This window comes from Rhincodon typus, chromosome 7 (assembly GCF_021869965.1).
Source record: "Rhincodon typus isolate 14 chromosome 7, sRhiTyp1.1, whole genome shotgun sequence".
NCBI classification, from domain to species: domain Eukaryota; kingdom Metazoa; phylum Chordata; class Chondrichthyes; order Orectolobiformes; family Rhincodontidae; genus Rhincodon; species Rhincodon typus.
Window position 1 is genome coordinate 37,136,425 of NC_063338.1, and position 24,368 is coordinate 37,160,792.

The 24,368-nt window shown below is 38.1% G+C and overlaps 1 protein-coding gene across 2 annotated transcripts in view; it reads left to right on the top strand.

Annotated features, from left to right (window-relative positions):
* nckap1 (NCK-associated protein 1) overlaps nt 1-24,368 on the top strand; it is a 185,594-nt gene that overhangs the window by 135,967 nt on the left and 25,259 nt on the right. For both annotated transcript variants that reach the window (XM_048599365.1, XM_020528083.2), the window contains exons 20-25: nt 314-445; nt 1,928-2,146; nt 2,259-2,389; nt 7,867-7,964; nt 13,849-13,942; nt 15,829-15,911. In XM_048599365.1, coding sequence (XP_048455322.1) covers nt 314-445; nt 1,928-2,146; nt 2,259-2,389; nt 7,867-7,964; nt 13,849-13,942; nt 15,829-15,911 — 757 coding nt within the window. The remainder of the gene's footprint in view (nt 1-313; nt 446-1,927; nt 2,147-2,258; nt 2,390-7,866; nt 7,965-13,848; nt 13,943-15,828; nt 15,912-24,368) is intronic.

Here is a 24,368-nt window from a genome sequence, read left to right on the forward strand (position 1 = left end):
GATCAATTTGTTGTCAGGACTGAAGACAGTGACTCTGAATTTAGGAATATTTAATTGGTTGAAATCAAGGTAATTGTTGGATAAGCAGTATGATAATTGAGTTAGTACTCTGGTACTCTAGCTTTACATACGTGCTTGTTTGTTTACATAATGATCATGCTTTAAAACAGTTACTCAAGAATTGTTTTGAGGCATTTGAGAATTGTTTTGAGGCATTTGAGAAATGTTAGAATAATAATTTTTTTTCATTACTTTTCTAATTATGGATTTCTTCTTGGAAACATTAGCCAAATCTTTTTTTTTTGTTTTTCAGTTTGGACAAACTTCACACTGCTCTCTCTGAGCTTTGTTTCTCCATCAATTATGTTCCTAATTTAGTCGTCTGGGAGCACACCTTTACACCACGCGAGTATTTGACTTCACATTTGGAAATACGCTTTACTAAGTAAGGGGTTTACCCAATTTCGTAAAAGAAAACTACGAAGTGTGTATATGCGGTATTTTAGGATCACTAAATTATAAGGTCAATATTAAATTTCTGTCTTGGAGAAAATATAAAATTAACAACTACTCAGCTCATAAAACTGAGGGCAAGATGGTGAAGAGACAGTCTATGTGAAATGGAAAGCACGAGTTTCACCACCTTCACTGGATCCTTGATCCTGGGTACATGAGCTCAGATGCTCCTTTACAGGAAAGGTGTAGAATCAGACATTGAGCCCTAGCTGTTAATAACAGCATTATCCAGAATATAGAATATTTGGAAACTGGTTTTGGGAAAGAAGGGAAATAAGATGGCAGTGTTTCCTTTTAAAGAGACCATTTGATCATTTTCTAAATGACTCCGCTGATTTAGTCAGTAAAAATCGAAAACAACAACCCAGGTGAAGTCGTGGATTTATTTAATTTTCTGTGCTAAGTTAGGTAGTATCAGCAAGTGAGCAAAGGTTATTTAATTGGTTCCAGTCTGAAAGATTTGGAAGAGAAGTATTGACCAGACTTCCCCACCTGATTTTTTTTTTCTTTAATCTAAGGAATTTCTGCTGGAACTTCAAGGCAGGAGAAATGCTGTTTGTTCCTGGTGTTAGTCTTGTCTGAGTGATGTCAGGCTTATACGTGCATGGCAATCACTTGTGTGAGCTGCCTAGTACAGAATTGTACCAAACAAAAATAAAATGCAGTGAGAGAAGGAAGAATATTGGTGTGATTTTTAAAGATTACAACATTTTTTTTCTTTTCCTATCTACCTTATTCACAATTATGTTACCAAAGGAATATCTAGCTGCTTCAGTATATTTTCAGGATTCGGTTTTATTAAATATTTGTATTATTTTTGTTAATACATAAAAGACCAAAAGAAAAACTCAACTGAAATTTAACGTGTTAGCTGAATTCAAAGATGTTAAAGTCAACGAAAATAACTTAGCATAAAATTTATGGACTGCCAGATGTAAGTTTTTTGGCTTAAGATAATTTTTTTTCTAGAGTTCATTGTTTTTGCTGGAACATATTTGACTTGTATTGGATATATTATTCCCAATTGAGTTCAAGAACAATTCCATCTGAATTATTTCTCTCTCATTACATTTATTGCATTAGTACATTTGCTGATGGTCCTCAATTTAATGGGCAGGCATGTCCATTGTTTGATTGTCCTCACTAAGTTTTCATTGATAGGATCGCCAAATACATCAGGGCGGTTTTGCTCAAGAAAAGTGGAAAGGTATAAAATGAAAAAAATCACTTGGTTAGCATTTTGAAATTGTTTTAGAGAGTTAATTTGGTGGTGATAGGCGTAAAAATGTCTAATTTAGTGAAAATGTTCACTTGCCCTTATAGACATCATTGCTCTTATTTTGGTTGCAGAAAGTGTCAGTTCTAAATACAGGTATTATTTTTAAGGTTGCATTTTATGTTTTAATTTCAGATCAATTGTGGGAATGACTATGTACAATCAAGCAACACAAGAGATTGCCAAACCCTCTGAGCTGCTGACAAGTGTGAAAGCTTACATGACCGTACTTCAGTCCATTGAAAACTACGTGCAGATTGATATCACCAGAGTTTTTAACAATGTTCTTCTGCAGCAGACACAGCATTTAGATAGTCACGGTGAACCTACCATAACTAGCTTATATACCAACTGGCAAGTATTGAAGTGATATATGTGTGACGTACATTGTTAATTATGTGTAAAGAGCATTTATTGATACAATCGATGTTTCAAGACAACCTAATCCAGCTGTACATCTTCACAGGTATCTAGAAACTCTTTTGCGACAAGTCAGCAACGGACATATTGCGTACTTTCCAGCCATGAAGGCATTTGTGAACCTGCCTACAGAGAGTGAACTGACATTTAACGCAGAGGAATATTCAGACATTTCTGGTAAATAAGTTAAAGTATTTTCTTCTAAACATCTCTTTGTTTTATGAAGAAACCAATTAATCTTACCAGCCCTGTCGCAAAGCCGTTTTTGTTTAACCCTCTATGTGCCTCCATATCTCCATGACCTTATTTTGCCTCGAAGTTTTCCCTGTCTCCAGCTGTTAGTAGTGGAAATAAGACTGATACTGCTGCTGCCAAGAAGCCTCTCTGAAAGTACCATATGTATTTTCACTGGTGAATTCAAATGTTTTCCAACAAAGGAATTTGAATTTTAACTCTTCGTCGTCTCTTTTAGATTTCTCCATTTCCACCTTCTCCTGACTGTGTTAACCTTTTACTGTCTACTGTTCCATGGGTGCTTATTGCTAATAATTACAGGGTTGCTGACTCCCATTAGGCTTATTCCTGGTATTTTCAACAAATGGTCCTCAACTTTCCAACAGCCTTACCCAAACAACTGTTTATGCCACCTTTTTCACCAAAGCATTCCAAACTAAGGAAAATGGGGGAAAAGCCACATATCAACAAACTCAAGATTCTTGTCTTGTTTCTGACAGCAATTCTCAGGAGTTTCTTTTCATTCCAGGGCATCCCAGAGATTTGACAAAGATATGTACTTTTTTAAAAAAAAGTCTCCCTGTTTTACCCTTAAGTCCCTACTCAGTACACTTCCATCAGTGATTGTCAAATAACAGTCAGGAGTCAGAATTACTTTCATGTCAGTAAATTGGATCAGTTGTTCAAAGGAGGAACAAAAAAATTTTGATTTCTAGAGGAATTGTATATTTTTGGACACATAAAAAACGGCTTATCTTTCAGACATACAATAAATTCTCTGTCCTACTTGTTTAAGTTTTTATCCTTGCCTCAGTTTTTAGGATTGTTAAGCCTGTTCTTAACTGAGCAAAAGATCTTGATGTGCCTTTACCCTGGAAATACCTGATTGCAAAGATTTCAAAAGTGATTTTCCACTTGCTGCACAGCAATATAAATCAAGCTATAGATTGGATATGTAGTCTGGTCCAGGAAACACCTATAACATTTTTGCTTCACTGTTAAATTATGCATGGCTAATGAGGAGTAAGTGATTTCTCTGGATGCCGAACTGAGACAGGATGTTTGGGGTAAAGGGGCCCAGAATATTCAAAATTTATCTGTTTATTGGTTGTCTCATAAATTAGAAAATCCAAACTCACTAAATTCAGCTCTCTAACTATTTACAGCAAAAGCAGTATGTAATTTAGGCTCCTGAGAACCAGTGTTGCTTCATATTGTTGGGCATGGGCAAATCTAACTTCATTTTACTAGCTTTCCCTTCCTCCTTAATCCCTTAGAGTGCATTCTCAACTACCTAACTCTTTCTAAATGCCTCAGCATAATCTGAGCCCATGTGATTTTTCTAAATTATTTTTTCATGTAGAAATCAAATCAGTTAGATGAAACATTCTCTCCCATAAATAAACTATTCAACTGACTGGAAAAGGATTTGTCCATAAACACTTTGTTCCAGAAAGGCTGAGTGTTGCCAGTGTTCTCTGGCATGTGCTAATGATGGGTTTTTTTTTTGTAATGGTATCTGTTTCCTCAACATTTATATTGCCAATCATGAATTAAAATGCTGCATGCTGTCAGTGCAAACATAATCAACATCATGTTTATACTTGGAGAAAATAACATTCATGAAATAACATTTATAACCAGAATTATTTTCACACTATCCCTGACATACGGCCAAAGTGACTGACTACTGTCAAAATCATCAACAGGGCAAAACCTTTAAATGCACATTTCTGTCTCAACTGAGTCATAAAGTTAAGTGGTTATAGCTCTTTGGTATGCAAAGATTATTATTAAACAGAAAAATCCCATAAAATCAGCCCTTGGCTAACATTCAAAACTAAAATTTTAATGGTTCAGTTCCTTAAAATCATACAGTTTTTTGTTTGGATGTTTTTAATGTTTTATATCTTTTCAGTTGAGTGGCGGAATTAAAGTCTCATTTCAACTGTAATTTAGTGCTAGAAGATTCTGTGTGGACATATGCCTAAAACTACGTTTTCATTGTTTGCAACTTTTAAAGTAACAGTTTAAAGTAACACCTTTGAATGAGGTCTGAAATAACTTTTCAACCTCTTCTCTACTCTTGTACCTTACTTGTCACTCCAAAATATTCATTGTCTGTTGCCCACTCCCCCATCCTCCTCCTCATCCAGAACAAAGGTAACCACCAGTTTCTTTATTGCCAATGATCACCTAATTCCTCTCCGTAGTCTTTTATATGGTCGTGGATTGGCCACTACGTTTGAGACTATCCTTTCAAGTACCTCAGTTGTATCCTGATGAGCCTTATCTCCTCCATACCTTACCCCTGAATCTGTCAATTGTCTGTCATTTATATCCTCTTAGCTTTCATTCTAAGCTGATCGTGCCTTTTCCTATTTCTAATATACTTATGTGCAGTTTTTTTCTGCACAAATTCCAGCTGATATTGTAAATGATTCCTTCTCAGAATTTGTCACTGTCCCTTTCAAGAGCTTTATCTCAAGAAAAGGTTTACAGTTCTTTTGCCTGTACAAACTTAGGTCCATTTCTAGCCATGCTCTCTTCTAAAATATTTGATTCTTGTCATCTCCAAAAGACCCTACAAAGCCTGTCTACCATCTATGGAGTACAATTTGGGAGCGAGAGAGAATTTTTTTTTTTGGCTCAGCATATCCAGGACAAAGCAGCGTAAATGAGTGGCAGCCCATCAACCAAATTAAGTTGTCTTATGGGAATGGGTTTAACAGACTGGGCTTGTTTCCGTTGGAGTTTAGAAGAGTGAGAGGTGACTTGATTGAAGTGTATCACACCCTGAACGATTTTAATAAAGTGGATGTGGAAAGGATGATTCCCCTTGGGGGCGAGTCCTGAACTAGGGGTCACCGTTTTAAAACTAGGGCCTCTCTTCTCGGACAGGTGAGAATTTCTTTCCTGAGTGATTGTGCACCTTTGGAACTTGGCTTCAGAAGATGGTGGAGGTGGGTTTACTGAATATTTTTAAGGGAGCAGTAAATAGATTCTTGTTAGGCAAGGAAATCAGAGGTTATCAAGGCAGATGGGAATGTGGAAGTTAAAATACAAACCAGATCAGTCATAATTTTGTTGAATGGTCTATTTCTGCTCGTATATGTTTGCATTCAATACTTTTCCATGAAGCAGGTTGACAGCAGTGTATACCATCCAGAAGATATATTGCAGGGATTCACCAAGGCTCCTTTGATAGCAGGTTCTAAAGCATGGATCCTACCACCTAAAAGGAAAGAGGAGCAGTCGCTGGGGAAGCCAATCAACTGAAAGTTCACCTCCAAGCACTACGCCATCTAAACTTGGAACTAGATCTCCATTCTTGCAGAATTGTTTGGTCAGAAACGTAGAACTATTTTCCAAGCAGCATTGTGAGTGGATTACTGTGTGTAGTTCTAGTTCCTCTGTTATAGGAAGGATATTATTAATTTGGACAGGATTCAGAAAAGATTTAGCAGAACGTTGCTGGGAATGGAGGGTTTGAGTTATAAAGATAGGCTGGAACTTTTCTCACTGGAGCGTAGGAGGTTGAGGGATGACTTTGTAGAGATTTACAAAATTACGAACGGCATAGATAAGGATGAATAGCAATGGTCTTTTCTGTGATGTGGGGGAGTTCCAAACTAGGGGGCATATTTTTAAGGTGAGAAGAGAGTTTTAAAAAGGATATGAGGCGCAACTTTCTTTTGACACAGACAGTGGTTAGGTTGTGGAATGAACTGCCAGAGGAAGTGGTGGATCAGGTACAGTTACAACATTTAAAAGGCATTTGGACATGAACATGAATAGGAAAGATTTGGAGGGATATGGGCCAAGGCCAGGCAGGTGGGACTAGTTTAGTTTTGGAACATGATTGGTGTGGACTAGTTGGACCAAAGGAATGGTTTCCATGCTGCATGACTCTGACTCTAATATTAGATTATAAAGTTATAAAATTGAGAACATTTCCATGAGGAAAAATTCACATTGAATCATTTCAAAGGTCAGGAGAAAATCTTGGATTATATATTTGTGCACTTCTATCCCATTGAATAGTCTTTGGAAATTTTATGACAGTATTTGTTCATTATCCTAGTTTTCCTCCTTGCGTACTGGTAGTATTTGTGTATCTGATGTCAGTATGTAAGATTATTGATTTAAGTAATTTGAACAGAACCACAAGACAGCTTGCAATTTTGTAGAAATTGCATCCCAGATTCAAAAGTCAGACATTTTTGCATGAAGTCTTCACACTGCACTATATTTTAAATAATTGATTTTCTGCAATATTTTACATTCTCACATGAATGCCTAGCCAACCTCTTTCCCCCTCCCTATCTTCCTTGACCATGTGTCAAAGCAAGACAGACTTGCATTAATGTAGAGATGACACCGTGTGGAGCTGGAGGAACACAACAGGCCAGGCAGCATCAGAGGAGCATCAAAATTAACATTTCACGTCAGGACCCTTCTTCAGAAATGGGGAGGGGGAAGGGAGTTGGGAAATAAGTAGAGGGAGGAGGGGTGGGGAAGGTAGGTGGGATGGTGATAGGGGAGTGCAGGTGGGGAGTGGTGGGGATTGGTCAGTGAGGTGGGAGGGGCAGATGGTGGGAGAGAAGATGGACAGGCTGTGTCAGGTCAAGGAGGCAGGGATGAGATGACGGGTTGGACGTGGAATGAGGACGGAGGGTAAATGTTGCTCCTCCAGTTTGTGTGGTGTCATTGTGGCGCTGGAGGAGGCCCAGGATGGACATGTCACTCGGGGAGTGGGAGGGGGAGTTAAAATGGTGGGCAACCAGAAGGTGGTGTCGTTGGTCGCATACAGAACGCAGATGCTGTACAAAATGGTCTTCGAGTCCACACTTGGTCTCACTGATGTAGAGGAGGTCACGTCGGGAGCAACGGATGCAAGTTGGCGGATGTACAGGTGAACTCCTGTCGGATATGTAACCCTTTTCATGACCATTGTGTGAAGCACTTTGAAGGTGTCTAATTAAATACTTGTGAAGTTTGGTCACTGTTGTAAAGCATATAGCAGCCAATTTCCACAAACAGCAATGTAACAATGTGCATATTGTCCCCAGTAAGTCATTGTTAAAGTTTTGTCTGTTCCTGTTTTTCTGTCCTACCAGTTTTTATTTTTAAGGTACATTTTTAATTTTTCCTGAGGTTTAAAAAAAAAATCTGCTTATGGAGTGCACCGTCTTTCAACTCGGCAATCTGCTGTTTTACTAGCACTTAAACATTCAGTAACAGTAAAGGCATACAGATTTTCAACACTTCGAGTTCCTCAAATATATGTACAATTATTCTGTTATTTTCTTTCATGTTTCAAGGTTTTGGACAATCTTTGACAATATGCATGTGCTAATCTAATGACCATTTTATTGGTTCTGTGGCATGCTGGCTGATAAGGCTTGTTTTCCCCACAGAAATGAGGGCTCTTTCAGAACTTCTGGGTCCATATGGAATGAAATTTTTAAGTGAAAGCTTGATGTGGCACATTTCTTCACAGGTAGCAGAACTCAAGGTAAGGTTGGGGTTTCATTGCAGCATGCTAGTGCGAAGAATAAAATGGTTTAAAAAAACGCTATTATACAATGAGATTGACCGTGAAAATTTAAGGCTTTTACTGTGATGGGGATTTGTCAGTGGGTTTCGAAAGATTGATAGAAGTATCTTAGGTCAATTATAAACACATCAAAATATTTATGTGCTGTTATAAAACATCTGTCGTAAACTTTACATCACATTTGCTGGAATGAATGGGAGCTTGATTTGAAGTGGTTTACCTTGTTTTTCGAATCTCATAAGATTTGGCTTTTGCTGTGTACATTTTTTGTAAAATCTGAGATCATGAGCTAGTTTTGCCAGTAACCTTATGGTGAATATTTTGAACAGACTACAATATGACACACTTAGCCTTACATCATGACCGTTATCTTTTGTGGTTGCGGTAAGTCATTGTGGCATCACTGACAGACTTGATATGAGCAGTCCTTCATTTTAACTGTTGGGCACAGACTCCATTCAAGATGTGAAATTCGACAAGTCATGCTTCACTTTTCTTACATTTCGAATGAACAGTATCATCTCAGAATTTGCTTTGTTAAAATCAGTCACATAAAGCCAAGAAATCATATTCCCATTTTTGAATAAACAACCAAATCACTATGTAATTTTTGAGTACAAGAACTCCAGTGTGACCTAATGAATGTAACCTGTGAATGTGACCTAAATTTTGTTTAGCTGAAGGAGCTATTGTAAAAACAAAGGGAGGTGATAGCCTACTGGTATTATCACTAGACTATTAATCCAGAGCCCTGATAATGTTTTGAGGACCAGGGTTTGATTTTTTTTTAAAAATGGAATTAAGAATCTAGTAGTAACCAAGAATCCATTGTCAATTGTTGGGAAACCACTAATGTCCTTTAGGGAAGTAAACTGCCATCCTTACCTGGTCTGGCCTACATGTGACTCCAGACCTACAGCAATGTGGTTGACTCTTAAACTGCCCTGTGGGCAATTAGGATAACCTCGGCAATTAGGGATGTTGGCCTAGCCAGCGATGCCCTCATCCTTGGTGAATGCATAAAAAAATTAAGGTGAATTAAGTTTCGCAATCATAAATTATCTCCCAACTTTATAAAAGAAAATTTTACCCTTAGTTTCTTGTTGACAATTTTCTTAGCAATGTGGAAACTCTTCATTTGAGTCTTACTGTTAGGCTGCTCCAGTGCCTCAATAATATGGACTGCACCAAAGTGCCCAACTGCAGCCGGTAACACCTTGGGTTGTCTTTGTGAATTGTGGTTTGCACGTGCCACTTGTAAAGTTACCCATGATGACTTCAACTTCACCTACATGACTACAAGCAACCTGTAATAAGCAATTACATTGCTAAGATTAATTGTGGCCAGGATTTGTATTCCACATAGTTGGTCACTGCATGTATATCATATGCAGAATTCTGTGAAGACAGATATCTTTAACTTGTACTATGCAAGTTCCTGAGCCTGATTAATGCAATTGCCCCTTGAAAAGGTTGACATTGTTCACAAATGGAGACTGTCCACAGGAAAATAAAATTACTCCACCCCATTCTCAGTGTCGTGGCAACTGTTTTTCAGTTCCACGTTTTGAACAAGGATGGAAACTGCTTTGCAGAGTAAGTCGCAGGCTCAGCCTGTTTAACTAGATGACCCCCAAACCACCCCCTTCATGTATTCCTTGCACTCGCTGTCAAATACATAATTTCTGTGTTTTGCCACATTTCTGCCCAACTGTTTCATTTAAATCTTCATCTCTCCAAATTATCCTACTAGGCCGACAGATTGATGATGCCAACCATTGTGATGCACTGCTCCCTCATTCATGCCAGGGTGGGGTGTTTACCATCAGTAACCCCTGTTAAGCAATAATCTCTTCAACGCGTGATCTTCTCTAAACCTTGTATGTTGAATTGGCCCTGAATAAATGTCCACTCTGCATCCCACCATGCTGCCTCCAATTCCCACATTTAACTTCCCTGACTTGCCCACCACACAACTGGCCCCTGATAGTACCCTTTGGCTTACAGTGAATAGATCCCCGTGTCTTTCTGTGGCTCAGCCCTCTGAATGGCTTTGAACAAAAGCTCCTACTGAATACTGGCCAGGCCCCTGACTGACATCTATGCAGGTCCCTGATGACTGACTTGACACTAATCCCCAGACTGGTTTTGCAAGTCCAGCAAAACTAAGTGTTGCCCATACCTCAGACTAAGAAGGATAAGCACCCCACCCCATCCCCCCCAAAATAAACCCTAACCCAAGTGGCAAAGTGAACATGTCCGAGCTCTTAGATGTAGATCAGATTGTCCCCTTGGCTGATTGTGGTGGGACCCCATAATTTACGACTTTTCCCCCTTGACAACTGAGGAATAGTCGACTGAGGCTTTGAAACATGATCTTTTGGTTGAAGCATATTCATTGTGTTCACCAAGTAAGCTACTTTCACGTGCTGTAGGTGTGCTGTTGACAGTCTGTTGACATATTGATTATTGCTGACAAGCATGATAGGCTGCCTAGCTTTGTGTTTGTGCTTAAAGGCAAGTGAAAAGTACTGTGAAACTTTAAGTCCTGAATAAGGCATCAATGCACAAAAAAGCCAAGCATGGCAGAGATGTAGTGATTATTCAAATACTCACACAGTGAGTGAGCACTAAGAAAGCAAGCATAGAGCTCTGATTTGCGCTCTGTTTTAATGGATGCCTGACCCTGCATGCAATATGGCCTGGCAGCAGATTGCAATGTGCTATGAGGACATGGTGAGGCTGGCTGCCCTGTGAAATTAGGATGGAGGCGGTTTATGCCATTGGAGCATGCCCTGAGATGTTGGGCACTACTGACCAAGACAGAGCCCCATCTTGGAGCAAGCAGCTGGAGCTGACAGGTACCCACTCGAACGTTCATATCAGGAATTGTCTAATTTCTGTCCTCCTTGGTTAAATAACATCTGCAATTAAACAACGTGACATTTGCTGATAATGTGGTGGCAGTGCATTCAAGTAGGCCACGTACCAGTAGCTTCTTGTTGTGCTGTTAAAAATCCTTGGATGGAAAATTGGACTCTTCTCTTCCACACACACACACACACACACACACACACACACACACACACACACACACACACACACACACACACACACACACACACACACACACACACACAAATATCGATGATACCTATTTTTGCATCTTGCTATATTTCTCAACTGACTTGCCACTGCCAGCATTGTTCAGGGGCAACGAAGATTTACATTTTGTATCCTAAAGTCTTGGCTAAAAGTCCAGTGTAATGTTTATGGCTGTTGAAAATGAAGTCATTAGATGATGAAAATTATAAATGATAATTCGATGTACAATTCTGACCTCTTTCCATATTCTCTCCTCCTTGAAAAGTTGACCACTAAAATATGAAATTTAAAATACATTAATCTTAGAATATTTTTTATTTTTTCCTTAAATTGCATATATGTGATATTAGTAACATTGTGAAGTATGTTCATTCCCTTCTAAAATTTTTGTGTTAAAAATACAAAGATTTGTGTACAACTTAAGCAAGAGGAAATCAGCTGTTGTTATCACGGAATAGAAATCATCATAGAATCCCCTACAGTGTGGAAACAGGCCCTTCGGCCCAACAATTCCACACTGAACCTCAGAGCACCCCACCCAGAATCATCCCCCATAACCCGTCTAATCGACACATCCCTGAACACTATGGGCAATTTAGTATAGCTAATCCACCTAGCCTGCACATCTTTGGACTGTGGGAGGAAACCGGAGCACCCAGAGGAAACACACGCAGACACAGAGAGAATGTGCAAATTCCACACAGACAGTTGCCCGAGGGTGGAATCGAACCCGGGTCCCTGGTGCTGTGAGGCAGCAATGCTAACCGTTGAGCCACCGTGCTGCCCTCAGCTGATATAGAATCGATATATTGATATTTAAAATTGTCTTTATTTTTGCTCCGTTACATTAATACGAAGATTATTTTCAAATTGCTGTAGTCATGCTGTATTTAAAAAAATGATTAAAATATAGAGAAACATTCACTTATTTGAAAATAGCCTGCAGATAAAAATGGGCTTGAGAAATATGATCCTCACGGAGTATGTAAGACATTCTCCTCTCTCCGAAATGAAATTATTTTTCATTTGCAGTCAACCTCAGGGAATTTTGTATTGTGTGAAAACGGTATTGGCAGTTGGTATCCCTTATATAGAAAAGGTCATTTAACCTTTGGCCTTCATATGAAAGTAATTTATTTCTTTGTGGAGGAGGGGTTTGGAAGGAACAGAAGAATGTGAGATTTGGACAAAATATTCTAAAGTAAGCGAGAATTCATGTCAATTCTGAGCTTTTTTTTCCATTTCAGCATTTTGTGTTTAATATAAAATTATAGTTAACTTGTTTTAACTGTTTCTGCCAAATAACAAAGATGATAGTAGTTTTACAAGGCTTTTCAGTAATGTAACATAGATATTTCACCTAATTGATGAGCTAAAATGAAGAAAATTCTTGAAAATTCATTCTATTCAAAGATGTATTTTTAATTGTATAATGAGGAAAACATTTAAAAGTCAAAGTTTTACTCCCAATAAATCCTGACAGAACTGTCTCTTCACCACAAAACTGACATTAGTAAGAGAGTAACCCCGTGTGTTCTGGAACTATTTCAGAGGCTAAAATTGCGGCTTTGACTTGAGATCTGTCAAGAGCCAATCAAAAGCTACTCATCACAAAGCTGTACTCAAGTAGGTAGCATATTTTATTTTTCGGATGACTTGCAAGCCAAACTACATTTGTGGCTGCTGTAACAATAGTCGGGGGCGGGCAGTGAAATGGATTGGCATAGTATGGGGAGACCCAGTTGATAATTACATTAATGTCTTTTCAAAAATCACTTTTTATAAGACTGCCAACATAAGAGGAATGAGTTGGCGGCTAGACTTCCAATAAATTTGCAATGTGGAATGAGACTATCCGTCATTAAAACATTAAATTTGGAAATTTCTATACACCAGAATTAACATTTTCATGCTCAACTTGTCAAGTGGAAAACTTGACATTTCCATCTATATTACGATATAATAGTGCTTCACTGTCTTTACTTTCCTCTTAATCTTTAATAGAAATACTAGTGCTGATAAGTAGCTGAAGCAGGATGGCATTCAACTGTGATCGTCACCACAACAGAATTGTCAGAAGATGCTTTCTTTTCATGTTCCAATATGAAGAATCGGTGCTTGCGCAGTGCACTAGTGTTGCTGTCTGTGAAACTGTACCCACTAGTGCGTTGCTGACATCTACAAAGGAAAAGGATGGGTTCATTTAAAAACACAAGTAATTAAATATAATCATTTTGAAGTGGTACTGCAGATCAGGCACTAGCATTCCCTCCATGGTTAGACTATAGCATAGAAAATTGTATCTCTTTGAACTCATTTTTAAAAAAAAAAAATTACTTATGATACAATAATTAACCAAATTAGTCATCATTTCTGCTCATTGAGAAGAATCAGGCTGTTTGAGTGTTTCCATGGCATTGATTGTTCCATTCTGGAATGGAAGTTTAAGAGGAGAAAAGAAAGGAAATGTTGAACACGGGTACTTTTTTTAATCCCACTTTGTTTCTATTTGGATTAAAAGTGGGAAGAGCAAGAAACAGGGTAGATTATCATGTGTGTTTCAGAAGCCATACCAAGCATTGAAAGGTTTATGTTATAAACTCTTGATCTTTTTGAGAACTGGCTATTTGTGAATCATCTGGAGCTTATGAGCCTTGTTTCCCTATCCAGATTGAAATATCTGTTTGATTTTGATTATCTGAAGAACTGTCTGATACTAAGTATCTTTTCTTCCTAGAAATTAGTAGTGGAAAATGTTGATGTGTTAACACAAATGAGGACCAGCTTTGACAAGCCAGACCAGATGGCAGCACTCTTCAAAAGACTAACATGTGGGTATAGCATATGTTCTCAGGTTACAGAAACTGGGCAAACGAAGTAACCATTTTGAAATCATAACCCCATTGCAATGTAGTTTAAGGCTGAGCATTCATCATGTCTTTACACAAGAAACTCTCATTCGTATATAATTGTAAATTTTTTAACTTTTTAATCTTGTACATTACCATCATTTGATACAAATTACAGGCACTGCTGCTTCAGATTGGCGTTTATGCATTTTTTTTTCTCTGGAATGTTTGACAAAAACAGTAGAACCTTTTCTAAAGATAAGGCCATCTTCCGTTAGCAAAAAAACATAGTTTAAGAAGTCCCTTATGTTCTTTGTGTGCCTGTAAGTTTTTATTTGCAAAAACAGTATTTTGGCTGATATGTGATAAGTTAGCTGCGAAGTACTTCCTTTAGTCCCAGTAATTTTACTTCACTGTGAAATATTTGAGCTTTACTATAATTGAATGTTGCCAGACAACTTAATCTGCACTTTAGACAAGAAATCTACCCTTTTAATAGTTTACCATGCTTGAATAATTTCAGATTTTTCCAATCTCTTTAGCTGTATTTAGTCTGTAAAACTATTTTGAGAAAGGGATGATAGCCTCCAATTCTACATAACTGCATGCTGATTTGTGGCAAAGTATAAGTGGCGGAATTGAAAAGTTAATCAGTTTAGTAAATGAGAATGGCCCTGATCAGCAACATAGAGAAAGACAAATGATTGTGTTCAGGATATTCATTTTTCTCACCTTTTTTAGAAAATGGTAGTACATTTCTTAGTTTTTTTTTTGCAGCTTTCATCCAGGCAAGGCAGGAAATTGTGGAAATTAAGTTTTACATAGAACATAGAACAGTACAGCACAGTACAGGCCCTTCGGCCCACGATGTTGTGCCGAACTTTCACCCTAACTTTTAGCTCCATATTGAAGGGTAGAATTGCCAGGCTATTGTGATGATCAATTTAAAAGTAGATTTTGATTTAGGCAAAGTCTTATTCTTGTCCTAGCTGACTTTTCTACCTGACTTGAGAGTACACTGCAGCCATTTCACAGCAACCTTTCTTAATAGCTGCCATTCTTAAACAACTTATCCATTAACACAAACCAGACAGGGGCTAACCTAGCTCATTTAAACAATGTGCACTTGGGAGCTGGAGATAACTGAATACTTTTTAAATCTTGATTTTTCAAAAAAAAAATCAGTACTAGGTAGTAGTTTACACTCTTACAACTTTGGGCACTGACTTTGAATCAGGTTTCCTCGTGTGACAAACTTGGAATATACAAGTAAGTATTTAAAGCCACACAAGCTACTGACAAAATAGAAATGAAGGGGTCAGAGCATTGAAAGCCTACAAGTTAACTATTCAGCTTCTAAAATAGTCAAAGAAAGCATTTTATTAGTTCACTTGGCCAATATCCAAAAATAATTGGGAAAGAGGAGTCAACTATTTTTCGTTTTATCTTTAACTAAAATGCTGTCAAATTTAATGATCAAACACCATCCATTCAGAACTGTACACAGTTAATACCATATGTAGAATATATGTATACCTTCAGACCTTATTGAGTCTTTTCAAGAAAATAACATATCTTGGATCCACTTACATTTCACATTTGAATATTTCAGATGGAAGTTTAAAATATTAGTTAACAGAAGAAATGTGCACATAATTGTTTTTGTTTAGTGCATTGAAGTTCTATTATTGGGTAATTAACAATTCATCTGAAAGACTGCTGAGAATCGAATAATGTAACAAAAATCATATAATGGATGCTGATAGGTGTGTAAAATGACTGGCACATTTTTTTGTGTGTCATTACTGATCTGTCTCAAGAAGGAAAAATTTAAATGACACTTCTTTTTTTGCCCCTGAATAATCTAGCTGTTGACAGCGTATTGAAGAGAATGACAATAATTGGTGTTATCTTATCATTCCGTTCACTAGCGCAGGAAGCACTCAAAGATGTAAGTATTAGCAGATTTGCACATATGATGAACGCATAATTATGGTCAAATTATTGAACTTGCATGATGGCTAGCATTGGTGTTATTACTTGAAAATATTTGACTAGAAAACATCTTTAAAAGAAAATATTGAATTAAGGAACTCCAAAGGGGAAAAAGGTTAGCTAAAGTGTAACCACTTCTAGGAAATTCCACTCAATTAATTGAAAATATATCTCCTTTTTTTTCCCCAGACATGAGGCAGGGAAAAACCATATAGGCATGTGAATTTTACGATCAGTTGTAATGAATTTACTAAAATTTACAATCTTGTTTAGAGCAACTAACCTTTTTAATCAGTTGTGTTGATAAAAGAGAGCCTAAATTTGAGGTGGGCATGTTCTGACTGATGTAATGTAGCTTTTATTCGAGGAGGTCCCTGACAAGGTGGACGATGATGGTACCCTGATTACACGGTGTCTTTGATACCGTTAAATGTTCCAACATGCTTCAATGAACCATTGTTAACAGAAGTATATATTTATGTTGTTTCTTTAATGCAACAAATACCCTAAGGTCCTTCATAGGTGTTGAAAATGAAATTTGAAACCAGGTCGTTATGCAAACAAGATGCGCAGTTTTAGGTGATCTGAGTGTAGAATGTGGGACACCAGTGATGAATAGATTGAGATGGTCAAATGACACAAATATATAAATCCTGTCTGGATACCAGATAAGAAATCTCATAATTTAGCAGTAGTGGAGAGGTCAACAAAGGTGATCGAGCTGGTATCATTAGTGTACTAATGCAGTGTTTTTAGATGATGTCACCAAATGGGCATCATGTAGATGTGAAATAGAAGTGAACCAACAGCATTAAAAGACACCTTTATTATTTTAAAATGTGCCAAAGCACTCAACAAGAGCATTGTTAATCAAAATTTGACACCATGTCACTGAAGGAGTTATCAGAATAGTTGGCCAAAAGCTTGGCCTAAGATGCACGTTTTAAGGAGCACCTTACAGATCAAGAGAGAGGTAGAGAGCTTTAAGGAGATAACTCAAATGTTTCAGTTCTTAGGAAACAAAGCGTCTCTGTCTATGATAAAGCAATTAGAATTAGATATACACAAGAGGCCAGAATTGAAGTGTTGAAATTTCAGGAGTTGTAGGCAGAGCCAGGGAGACGAAATTTCAACAATTTTGAATTTTCCTTTCTGCTAGACTACTGAAACTTAGCATCTCCCAGTGATATTTTAGCAGGACCTAATGCAAATAAAGTACTTAGTTTTGGGTCATCTGTGGGGCTGCACCAGTGCAGAGGGGACATGGCCATGGGTGAATTACATCACTGGCTGTCCGAAACCAATAGTCTCAATTGCTCAGGTTCTTATTGCAGGACAATCAAATCTTGAGTGCTGGAACTTTGTCCTGGAGTAGAGCCAAGATGTACTTGCGTTCAATACGTTCAATTACGTTTAATACCCATCCCTTGAGACAGTGCTACTGAGCTGTGTTCTTGAACTGCTCAGTCACATTACTGTAAGTAAACCCACAATGCCATTAGGGAAGGAAGTCCAGGGTTTTGACCTAGCAACACTCATGAAATGGCAATGTATTTCCAAGTCAGGACGGTGAGTATTACAAACTATGAGAGATTAATTGAGCAAATTGATGACAGATTGATTTCAGTACGTGTGATGTCCTCCATTTTGAATCTAACATGCATCCTTTCTGGTGAAAAACTAGCAACAAAGGAGGTCCAAAGAAATCTGGGGGGCGAAGTAAATAGATTACTGAAATACCATAAACAAGTTCAGAAAATAACAAAAATGTCTAGTGGAATGCTGTTTTTTATATGTAGAGGATTAGGATGCAAATGGGTAGAAGTTGTACTTCAGCTTTACAAAACACAGATTGGAACATTTGAAGGAAACGACTAGTTTAATGAAAAAATTAAAATGTTGATTGAATTAAAAGGAATGAATGAAGATAAGTTAAATTGCAGCATTTGAAAAAGTTCCAAGATAATAGTGGAGGGGAAAAAAAAAGTATTATGGAAATGCAGGACTTGTAGAATCTTGAATGCTGTAGAGACTATATAACATGGCCAAACAGCCATGACAAAATACAGACAAAAGACCAGTGAACCTCAGGTATTTATAAAAATAAAATTGTGCAAAAAAAGTGATTAGACTTAAAAATATATTTTTTTCTGGGTATAAAATGAAAGACTGTTCGGCAGCCATGAAGGTCTAAAAGCTGCAGAGATATTATGTCAACTATCTTGCAACACAAAAGTATTGGGTTTATCATCAATTGCCCTTGAAGTTGAGATAAAGACACCGTAAAGAAGTTATACTGGATTGTGAATATTATTTTCTTTAAATCTTATTTATCTGAATATCCAAAAGAAATTTTAAAGTGAATTTAAACATTGTGTATAGAATAGTCAATGGCTTTACAATGATAATGCAGTCTAGAATTTATTCTTAAAATAAATATTCATCAGCAATTAGAAGAGTTATAGTCTCCTGCTTATGTCCTCACAAACCCACATTCACATCACAATAATTGTGGAATCCTTAAGTTAGGATTCTAAGTGCTGGTATCAATAAATTTTTAAAAATTATTTCTGCTTTAATATACCTGTCGATATGTTCTGCCCTGAGATAATTTTGCTGGTTTGAGAATTCCTCAGAGAGGACATCTTATTATATGACACAGTCTGTAGTTGGTAAAAATGACTGAATTGCTTTATCAACTGTAACTTCTCTGAGGGGTGGTTGCAAGCTGACAATAAGTTTCACTGGGTAGATTTACCTTGCTGGGCAGTAAATCTTCGCAACCAAATCTGGGATTACAGTGAGCACTTCTCAGTACCACACCTTCTGAAAAATACATTACCCTTGGGTTAGTAAGGCTGTTTGTTCGGATAAAGACAATAAAGATAAGGAAATGTACACTGTTTACATCAAAGTAGTGTTAGCAAGGTATCTGTATTATGGTCTCAGCTTTTCACTACATGATATATCAACGATTTGAATAATGGAACAGAGACTTTTATGGCAAAGTGTGCAGATGACATTGTGGATTATGATAGTGCTTATCAGGTAACACCAGGTATAACTAAAAAATGAGGTGGCAATCTTAGTGAAACTACATGCACGCTAAACAGCAGAAACCGTATTCTACAGAAAGAGCTAAGGAATCCTACTTTCGACATATCAGATCAAATTTGTGCAATCCTGTCGCTTCCAATTTTGGAAGATGATGGACAATTAAACAATTAATGATAGGGAGGCTACGTAAACATCCCTGCGAAATACCAGGTACAGCATGAGTGCAGGAGATAAAAAATGCTAAATTAGTGATTCACCTTGGCCTACTCCTGAGGACCCCATCGTCTCCCAAACTATTCCTCAGCCAAGTCAGTTTATCACACATCTTTATCAAGCAATGACTGAGCATACTGAATAAGGCAGAGACTATGGATCTCAGCAGCAGCCTGGCTGCAGTGCTGAAGGTCTCTAACCAAGTTAATCCAGTACAGCTGCAACACTAGCATCTATCTAACAATGTGGGAAATTACTTTAGGTCCTGCCTGTAAAACTGATTAATACAGCCTAATTACTAGGCTATCGGTCTACTCATCCGTATTATTTATGGCAATTACCATTATTTGGCTGTAGAGTCACATTTATTTGCCATTAACTTGCAGATGCTCAGTTTGGTTTCTAGCAAGGCCACTCAACTCTAGACTGCATTACAGCTGGTTAGGGCCATACCTCGTTTAAGGAAGGTGGTTGTGGTTGTTGGGAGTCAGCATGTCGGTGCTGGGCCATCATTGCAGGAGTTCCTCAATGGTAGATATTTTCTTTGCAACCTGTTCAGAGATGTTATCACACCCTGATGGAGCAGGTGGGACTTGAACCCAGACATCCTGCCTCTGAGGTAGGGATATTGCCATTACACTATAAGAGCCCCTGTTCATCAGGGATACTGTCCTCAATCTGACCATGTTTAGTTATCTCATCAAGGAACATCCTTCTGTCATGAGATCAGAGTGGGACTGTTCACTGATGAACTTGCTCAATGTTTAGCATCCATCACGAATCCTCCAAAGGTGAAGCAGATTGTATTCAAATTCAGCAAGACTTGGACAACAGTTATTCTTCATCTGATGAATACACGTAACACCTCTTGACATTTGATGGTATTACCATAGCTGAATTCCCCACTATCGACATCCTGGGAGTTGCTATCCACCAAAAACTGAGCTGAACAACCATATAAATACTGTGGCTACAACACTAGGTAAAACGCTGGGAATTTGAAATCAAGTAACTCAGCTTCTGACTCTTCGCAACCTGGCCACTGTCTGCAAGGTCAGGACTTTGATGGAATTCATTGCATTTGATGGATGCAACTCCAGCAACACTCAATAAACTCCACACAATCAAAGCAATGCAGCTTTCTTGATTGGCAGACTATCTCCTTCAAGATTCACTCCCCCCATTTCTAGCATTCAGTCATTGCAGTGTGTACTACCTACAATAGCAGTTTCCAACCTTTTTAGGTACAAGATCACTTTCTGAATTTAAGTGCAACCCAGAATCTACTTCTTAGAAGATCTAGTGTGAGGAGTTTGTTTTTCATGCTATTTAAATTTTATATTTTTTCCATCTACTCACCAAGTCTAATTGTGACAACTGTGAATGCACATTATCTGCCAATACCTTGAAGTCTGGGTTGTAGTTTGAGACTGCTAATAGTATACAATCTATCAGATGGTTATATGTGAGGTAGGTTCGATACTTGGACTTGATTATCTTCATTTGGGAGAACACTATCGCATGGGGGTATGTGGAACCAACATAAGTTTTAATTTTAAAAACACAATGACTGGTTGAAGGTCTATATCTTGGATCTTCAAGATGCACTGCAGTAACACTCCCAAGACTACATAGACAATACCTTTCAAATCTGTGACCTCTACCACCTGGAAGGACAAGGGCAGCATAACTGAAAACATACATGGACACACCACCATCTGTAAGTTCTTCTCCAAGTCTCTCCTCATCCTGACTTGGAACCATATTAGAGCTACAGGGATAGGGTAGCAGTGTGTCTCTGGGTGGGCTGCTGTTCGGAGGGTTGGTGTGGACTCGATGGGCTGAATGGCCTGCTTCCACACTATAGAGAAGCTATATTGCTGTTCCTTAATTGTCACTGGGTCATAGAGCATTATGCATGTACGTATACTACATGACCCACGGCCTTTCAAGAAGGCAGCTTGTCAAGGGCATTTGGGGATGGGCAAACAATGCTGGACCAGCCAGCAACTCGCTCATCTCACTAATTAATTTAAATAAAGGATTAATAGGGAGATGTTGCTGCTATTTGATTCCTGGTACAAGGGCATAAGAACTACCTTTTGAGAATCAGCAAACATCCAACGAATGATGAACTAACCAACAAGGAACAGAAAGGTAACCAGTGATCTCATTCATAGGATTTTTTGAAAGTAGATTAGGATTCCATTTTATCAGAGACCCCAAGATGCTTTCTAATATGTTGTGCTTGACAATGCACATTTTCTGCATGGGAGACATTCCTGTCACATCCTTTCCATTTTACATGGTACATTTCTTGAGGGGCTTTGATCACGCCCAGTCTAGACTGTGTTGGGGGTGGGGCTGATGTGAAGTATTTGACTGAAACAAAAGGAGACCGGTGAAGACTGAAAAAGCACCCAGGAGCAGTCTTTGATTTACTACTTACGACTCCAATCACACGAGCACAAGTCTGTTAAATAACTCAAGATAAAAGTAAACTCATTGCAGTGTTATGATTATGCTTGGTCTCACCAACAAGTAGTTTCAGTGGCAAACCTAGCTTCATCTGATTTAATGATTGTAATCTTCTGTTAATGCTGAAGCAATTATATTCATGGTTAATTCAAGTTTAAGACTATGCCCCAATGATTGAGAATTAAAGCGTAATAATCAAAGTGCTAAACAAGTATCCCAGTTTTGAATGCTACCTTTAGTTCATGAATTTTAGTTATCCTTGTCATTAAAATGAATAAAAACTTAACTTTGTTTTAATGCTTGGAATAATACCAACTCTATTTGAAATAAAATCAATATGAATTATATGAATGTGTGGAGCTGGAGGAACACAGGCCAGGCAGCATCAGAGGAGCAGGAAAGTTGACGTTTCAGGTTGGGACCCTTCTTCACACTGTGTTATCTCTGACTCCAGCATCTGCAATTCTTGCTATCTCTGAATTATAAATGTTTTGTTTGGCCGTTAACCTAAACATAGTAAAACTTAAGCCTTGAGTAAGCGTCTTCTGTTGCTTGGCTATACTACAATAATTTATAACTAGAAATATATCAAGTTACCAAAAACAAAAGAAAAAATGAGACACATTGTCTCAAGGCTATACCCAGTATCATCTGATTGTTGGATTTTTAGAACTTTCAACCAGTTGGGATTGCTGGAAATCAGACTTGGACAAGTCAAACCGCTTAAAAATTCAAGGCCACCTTTCACAGTGGAGGTGAGAAAATATGCAAATCACCCTCAGGGTTGTGAAATGGGTTCCTACAATCTGGATACCCATCAAAACCCATCATGGTTTTAGTAATCCATTAACATTACTGGATATTAATACAACGGCTGTCCTAGACAGACCCACTTCTTGGAAATTCACAGCATTCCAAGGAGGTTTTGAGAGCATTTTGGCATATAATTGAAGAGAATGTTCTGCCTCCATGTTCTCTCTCAGAAAATATTCCCACAGAAACAATTACAGAATAAAAGTCATAGTGGCAAGAATTTTCAACAACTGTAATATTTGCTAACTATTGATGCATCCAACAAAGCAGCTAATCAACATGAGCTTTCAGTTATAACCTTACAACTCAAAGTCAACCAAAGGACTATATGCCATTTATTCCCTCTCTTTCTTTTGTTTTGGACACTATTCCCGTCAAACTTAGTACCTGTGAGTGCTCTCAGTTACTATGTGAAGGCTAAATGCTTGCTATTACTACTTAAAATTATTTTCCTCACATTTAACAGTGCATAAGTTTGCTCTTTCTTTAACTCAAGAAAAATGTGTTAATTGGCTCCTTAGTGGTCATGGCAAAGAAAAGTTACCTCACTCAACTTCAAAAAATGTAGCTATAGCCTTGTGCAAAAAGAACTAAAACGTTTGTCACCAATCAAGGAAGTTGAGCAGAAAGGAGCCAGTTCACCTCTTCTCACCTGGTTGGAACAATGTGTATATGCTAAAGTAACATTAGCAAATGACCCATTGGCTACTTCATACTAAAGTATTTCCCACTCTTGAGCAGGCTGGCCCATTGTCTCTTGGGAGTGTTTGGTTTCAGATTGGTCCATTGTCACTTTGGGTGTATTTACTTATGAATTGACCTTGCAAGGAAAAAGCTGACAAGGTATATCTGCAACTAATTACAGACTAAATGCAATGTTGAATAAGCAAAGTAATGTAGCTGTTCTTGTCTGAAGCCCATGGTTCTCAGACTTCTTTCACAATCACAGCTGTTACTGCCTTTCTCTACTAGCTTGCTGATTCTTGATGGCACTTCCAGCCTGTATGTTGTTGAAAGTGCTTAGTATGTAATGCTGCCACTGACCTGATCAGGTGCATCAAGAATCATTGGCATATTTTGTTCAGTTGCTATCAAGATCTGGCACAGTCTGGAGTTTCAGGTAAAGCACATGCCATGCTGTGGAATGATGACCCAAAATGGTGCAAATTTCACAGGTTCACCCTAGCTCCTTCACGTTGAAATACTCATCAATTCTTAGTTGCACCATCCCCAAGCTCTATTACTTGTCCACCCCTTACTAAACCAGACCATTCTCCTATCAATACAACTGGTACAGAGTTGTCTCCCTATAAGTTGTGGAATTTCTAAATCCCATTCCCAGTAATCTTGCATCCCAGAAACATTCCCCTAGAATGCACATTGGATTCTCATAGACATGCTGTCAATATGGTGTAGGAGGAGGCCATTTGGCCTATGAAATCTATGCCAGCTCTCTGGATTGCTCCAATCAGTTCCCCGCACTATCCTAGATAACAAGATGTAGAGCTGGATGAACACAGCAGGCCAAGCAGCATCATAGGAGCAGGAAAGCTGACGTTTCGGGCCTAGACCCTTCTTCAGAAAAGCTGATGTTTTGGGCCTAGACCCTCCTTGATGCTGCTTGGCCTGCTGTGTTCATCCAGCTGTACACCTTGTTATCTCAGATTCTCCAGCATCTGCAGTTCCTATTACGCCCGCACTATCCTGTCACCTTGCAAGTTTATTTTCCTCAAATGCTCATTTAGTTTCTTTTTGAAGTTCTAATTCTTGACGACTTCCATCATCATAGCAAGTTATTTCCAGAATTCTGCTTAGAGGAGATCTTCCTTTAAGTGCCTCATGGTACCAGTAT